At 48.3% G+C, this 5,866-nt stretch overlaps 1 protein-coding gene across 1 annotated transcript; it reads left to right on the top strand.

Moving 5' to 3' along the window:
* The first annotated feature begins 317 nt into the window (after positions 1–317).
* Positions 318–4,045, top strand: LOC125520003 (putative methylesterase 14, chloroplastic). The gene is made up of 5 exons (XM_048684782.1): positions 318–1,246; positions 2,684–2,923; positions 3,012–3,155; positions 3,239–3,373; positions 3,501–4,045. Exons 1-5 carry the CDS (start codon positions 941–943, stop codon positions 3,843–3,845), a joined length of 1,170 nt encoding a protein of 389 aa, XP_048540739.1. The 5' UTR covers positions 318–940; the 3' UTR covers positions 3,846–4,045.
* Positions 4,046–5,866: the final 1,821 nt, after the last annotated feature.

Here is a 5,866-nt window from a genome sequence, read left to right on the forward strand (position 1 = left end):
GAACCTATTTCCTGAAAGTGTGAGGCAGGGCCTCGCTTTGGATCCGAGAAAGGCAGACCAGGATATCCCCAGGAATGGAAGAAAGCCCAGAGTAATAATATGTTAATTTAGGAAAATAAGCTGGCTGGGATTTTGATTTTATCTGGCCTGATTCTGAGGACTAATAAAGAGGAGAAGGACAGGGTGGAGGTCAAAAGTCAGGCCAAGCCAGACAATTAAGACACCCAGTGGACCAGGGATGGAAAATTGGTGAAGAAAATAACAAAAAAGAGGTCTCCTTCCTGGACTTCTTTTTCTTCTCATCTGCAGAAGGAGAGAGAGTGGGAGGAGAGTAGGAGACTCCACCATTTGCAAAAAAGACACAATTCCCAGGAAACCGCCGCCTAAAGCTTCTCCTCCCTTTGTCTGTGGTCGCTGCTGCTTCCAAATTTCTAATCTTTCTTTCTTTCTTCTGTTTAGCACAAACCAAATTATTTGTGCGGGAGAAGATCCAAAAGATACAGGGGAGGGGAGGAGAGAGAGGGGGGAATAAATCCTTTTTGGCGAGATTCGTGTGGGAGAGAGGAGTTAGGTGTCAGGACCACTCATAAATTCCGCCTCTTCTTTCAGATCTGCTCCGTGCTTCCTCTTCCTCCCCGCATCGCTTTTGCCCACCCAACCAACCGTGCTTCTCTCCGGCGAGCGCAGGGCACCGTTCCTGCTCTTCCTTCCGGTTGGAGAAAATCTTTCTTCTCATTTCCTTTTCGGAAGTTGAACTTCTTCTGCGAGTTTGTGCGTGTTGCGTTTCCTGTGTGAGAGAGACTGTTACTGAATCCCACCCTCTTCGAAGCAGAAATCGACCTTTTGTTTTCTTGCTCATCATCTTTGCCGATTTGTTCTTGAGACTTGAGAGAGAGAGAGAGAGACAACCTTCTTTTTTCGCCACAAGTTATCCACTCCGATGGGCAACGCGTTCGCGTGCATGCCGCGCAAGGAGCACCGGGGCGCGGCCGCGGTGTCGCGCAGCAAGCGCATGGGGAGCGCGCGCCCGCCGCGCGGCGGGGCGGCCAAGCTCACGCCGGCGGAGGAGGAGCTGCTGCACCGCCAGGCGCTCGCCATGGCCATCCACCAGCACCTCGACGCCGGAGGCTCCATGTCGCGCCGCATCGACGCCGGCGGCGGCTCCATGTCCCGCCGAATCGGCCCCGGCTCCACCAGCTCCCGGCGACACGGCAACCTCCCGGACTCCGTCACCAATGCCAAGGCTGTAAGGCCCCGACCCTCCTCTGTTTCTGCTCCGCTCTTTGTGTACTTCCACGCTCCCTTGTCCCAGCCTTGCTTTGTGTTCTTGCCTAGAAAAATATATCTACGGTACAATGTTATAATTAACAGGTTCATTGTCAAAGAAAGTTCTGACTCTTTTGTAAATTATATAGAGGTTGGTCCAGTTACAAACTGTACTTAGTTAGGTCTAGTACCAAACTTTTCAACTGCAAGAGTTCTTGCAGGACCAGCTGGCCATCTGGCCCTAAATGATTTGGCGTTTGCATACTGTTGTGTGCTTTGTTGTTTAGGTTCTTTGGTCGGCAAAATTCTGTCATTATCAGAGTGGTACCACGGGATCGCCGGTTACCTACTTTGCTACATTGTTTAATGTCTGGTTGCTCTAGGTTTTACTATTTCACTAGTAAATTGGTTCCTATTTCGGATTGCTTGGGAATTGGAGATAATTCGGTGATATGATGGGAGTACTTCAGTACTTTTATGTTTGTTGAAGGACACATTCTTTTTCTGCAAGGAAGCACCAGCATACTTTTACTCAGTTTCTTCATGGTTTCCTTGTTTGGGTTGATTTTGAATTATAATGAGCAGTAACTTCATATTACGCTGTAGTTGAAAATCAGAGGTTCTGAAGTGTCACTGTGATAGGAAGATGGGTTTCTACGCTTCCCCTGTGCTGCTCATCTTGTTGGTACTGAGATTTGTTGCTGTACATGTACTAATGGCGACATGCTTTGCTGTTCACTTTATAGGTTTTTCTTAATGATTAATTTTGTTACCTGTTAATAGTTTGAGCTTACTCTAAGCTTCTAGAATCTCGAACCCATATTTCGGAGAAGTATATGGATTATTATACTCCCTCTGTCCCATAAGTGTAGTGTCAAAAAACGTCTTACATTACATTATGGGACGGAGGGAGTACATACTACTATATGTCGAAAATGCATCTTTATGTACAACTGTTGATTCATACATAAGATGGGTTTATATATTCATGGAGAAATCTTACAAGTTACATTCCGTTAGGAGTTAGGACTGCAACACAATACTACGAGTCTTATGAACTCAACAGCTGCCTCACTAGTTGATAGCATGTTCCCATTTCTTACAGTGGTCTCTCTCAAATGATCATTCTGTTTGCAGTTTTTGTGCATTTCACACTCGGGTATAAGCTACTTCTTCTAAAAAGAGTTTCAACAGTCATGCTGGCATATGCTTCTACATGCACATGAGCATCTGGTGGTGCTTTATCTTAGGAGTTAGGACCTAACCATACAGTAGAAGTGATCCTCATTTGCTCTTACACTATTTATTCTTCCTTGTTTAACACTTTTCTCTTGCAACTTCAGACTAGTTTGGGGTTCTATGTGTTCTTTTGAACTGGTTTCAGTTTTTCACGCTTCTTGTTCTGGCATATTTTCAGGTCCAAATTGTTTTAGAGAACTTAGAAACCAAGAAAGTCGTTCTTGTCCATGGGGAAGGATTTGGCGCTTGGTGTTGGTACAAGACCATCTCCCTGTTGGAGGAAGCTGGTCTCGATCCTGTTGCCTTAGACCTCACAGGCTCTGGCATAGACCACACTGATACAAACGGCATAGCTACATTGGAAGAGTACTCCAAGCCACTAATTGATTACCTCAGTAAACTCCCTGAGAACGAGAAGGTGAGTACCACATCTGCTTTTCTTCACACATTCATTAGAAAACAGAACTGGGTATCTGACTGCTGTGTTCATATCAACACCAATGCAGGTAGTTTTGGTCGGTCATAGTTGTGGAGGTGCAAGTGTGTCGTATGCCCTAGAACACTACCCAAATAAGATCTCCAAGGCCGTATTCCTTACCGCCACAATGGTAAAGGATAGCCAGAGACCCTTCGACGTGTTCTCTGAAGAGGTATGCACTCCTTTGATGTGTCCGTGTGCACTTCTATGTTCTTATTGAGTACTCGCAAACTCATGTGACGTGGTATTTTGCAGCTCGCGTCGGCAGATGTTTTCTTGCAAGAATCACAGTATTTACTTTACGGAAATGGGAAGGACAAGCCTCCAACTGGGCTCAGGTTTGACAAACAGCAGATCAAGGGGTTATATTTCAACCAAAGTCCTTCCAAGGTACATACATTGTACTCTACTACTTTCGTGTTGCCAACTGAGAACTAATGTCACATACATTGCCATGTCAATCTTGTGTTTTTCTGTGGACCAAGTCCAGCTGACAAGTTTGCACGCGACGTTGCAGGATATCGCACTGGCCACTGTGTCCATGCGGCCCATCCCCTTGGCCCCGATCATGGAGAAGCTCTCCCTCACGGCGGAGAACTACGGCAGCGTCCGCCGCTACTTCATTCAGACGCTGGACGACAGGATGCTGTCGCCCGACGTCCAGGAGAAGCTGGTCCGGGAGAGCCCGCCTGACGGCATCTTCAAGATAAAGGGCGGCGACCACTGCCCCTTCTTCTCGAAACCGCAGTCCCTCCACAAGATCCTTCTCGAGATCGTGCAGATCCAAGCGCCGGGGGCGCTGTTCCCGGGCAAAGCAGAAACCCTAGAAGAAGAAGAGGAGAGCGCCGAGAAATCATCATGACTGTCGGAATGTCATGGGTGTACATGAAACGAGTAGCACATAGGTTGCGGTTTGCAAAAGGAGAATACAGGGAGGGAGAGATTAATTTGGAATGTTCACTCGGTCAGCCAGAGATCAAAATAATGTACTGTAGTTAGCTGAAGAAGTGGGACATCTTTTTCTTTTGTGATGATGAGTATAGCGAGCGTATGGGCCTGTGAGAGATGTTTTGCAAATGTGAATTAAATCTTGAGCCGTCATCAGAAGTTCGAAACATTTCCTCCACAACTCAATTGGAGGCTCCCAACGACACCATGAAGCTTCACCACAATGGACTATGGCTTCGCGGTGACCTCAACCGTCTAGGATGCTCAAACACCCAAGAGTAACAAGATCCGCAAGGGATTAGTGGGGGAATCAAATATCTCTTGATGGAAGTGTAGATCGGGGCCTTCTCAACCACTCCCGAGCAAATCAACAAGTTTGGTTGGCTAGGGAGTGAGATCGGGCGAAAATGGAGCTTGGAGCAATAATGGAGCTTTAATGGTGGAAGAGGTGAGTCAACGGGGAAGAAGGGGACCCCTTATATAGTGTGTGGAAAAGATCCAACTGTTACCCACCAACCAGACCCCGGCCAGCGGTACTACCGCGCCTGGCCAGCGGTACTACCGCAAGGCCGCGCGGTACTACTGCTTGTAACCAAGCAGTACTACCGCACGGCTGTGTGGTACTACCGTACCGACCCACGGTACTGCCGCGACCTCAGCACAGAACCAATGAACAGACGCACAAAAGCTGGGGGCGGAACTTCCGCACGCGCGGTACTACAGCGCCCCCCATGCAGTACTACCGCGAGGCAAAAGTCCTAGCCAGGGGAGAAGGGAAACTTCCGTGCCTACTTCCGCAAAGAAACAGAAGTAGCAAAAACCCGACACAGTAGTACCGCTGAGGGGCGGTACTACTGCCTGACCGCATAGCGCGGTACTACCGCACGGCGAAAGCGGTACTACCGCGGTAGGTGCGGATGTAAAAAATTACATCCGCTCCTACTACCGCAAAGGGGCGGCACTAGCCTGGTGGGCAGCGGTAGTGCGGCTCCAGGGGAGCGGTACTACCGTGGGCACCAGTGGTACTACCGCGCCACAGCGCGGTACTACCGCGGATGCCTACGGTACTACCGTTGACCCAGGAGCAGTACTACCGCAACCAACAACAGCAGCCAGTCAAAGGAGGCAGGAAAACAGAGGAAGCTCCAAGGAAGAAGGAGGGGATAAGAAGGAGACGTGTACGTGATGATTCCACCCAAACCTTTCCAATGCGGACCCCCTCTTAATAGTATGGCTTTCCTACGACTCAAATCCACCAAAAAGAAACGTAGAAAAGACGCCGTCTTCGTCAGTCTTCGAGGGGCACCCAATCGTCTTGTGCCTAGCAAAGAAGTGTCTGGAATACTCATGGCACACGATTAGTCCGCAAATGCGTTGTCATCAATCACCAAAACACTTAGGGATAAATATGTCCTCACAATCTCCCCCTTTTTGGTGGATTGATGACAAAACGGGATTTGCACAAAGAAATTACTATTAAGTAAATGCAAACCCCTCCTCTCTATAATATAGACGTGCTCCCCCTAAATGTGTGCCACCTAGATGAGTGCTATGGACTGCATGGCAACCGAATACTAGGAACAGAGCTCCCCCTATATTATATAGACAAGGCATATCTATCACTAGACAAGATAGTACAAACATAAGATAACTAAGATAGATGGAGTGCATATGTCTTACACCATATGAAGGATAGGTCTCGAAGGCACAAACTAAACAAAAGCAAACGAGGCAAACGAGGTCCAAACGACAAAGCAAACAAACACACCAAGCACGACACAACGCAAATCCCTACACTCTCCCCCCTTTGGCATCCAGACGCCAAAAAGGCAGAGAGGACACCTACACACATGGGGTGGCTCAGGCAGAGAAGTCGGCCCACTGCTCCTCGTGCTCCTCGTAAGACTCAGCGGCGGGGATAGTCTCCTCGAGGTC

Source organism: Triticum urartu, chromosome 7 (assembly GCF_003073215.2).
Source record: "Triticum urartu cultivar G1812 chromosome 7, Tu2.1, whole genome shotgun sequence".
NCBI classification, from domain to species: Eukaryota; Viridiplantae; Streptophyta; class Magnoliopsida; order Poales; family Poaceae; genus Triticum; species Triticum urartu.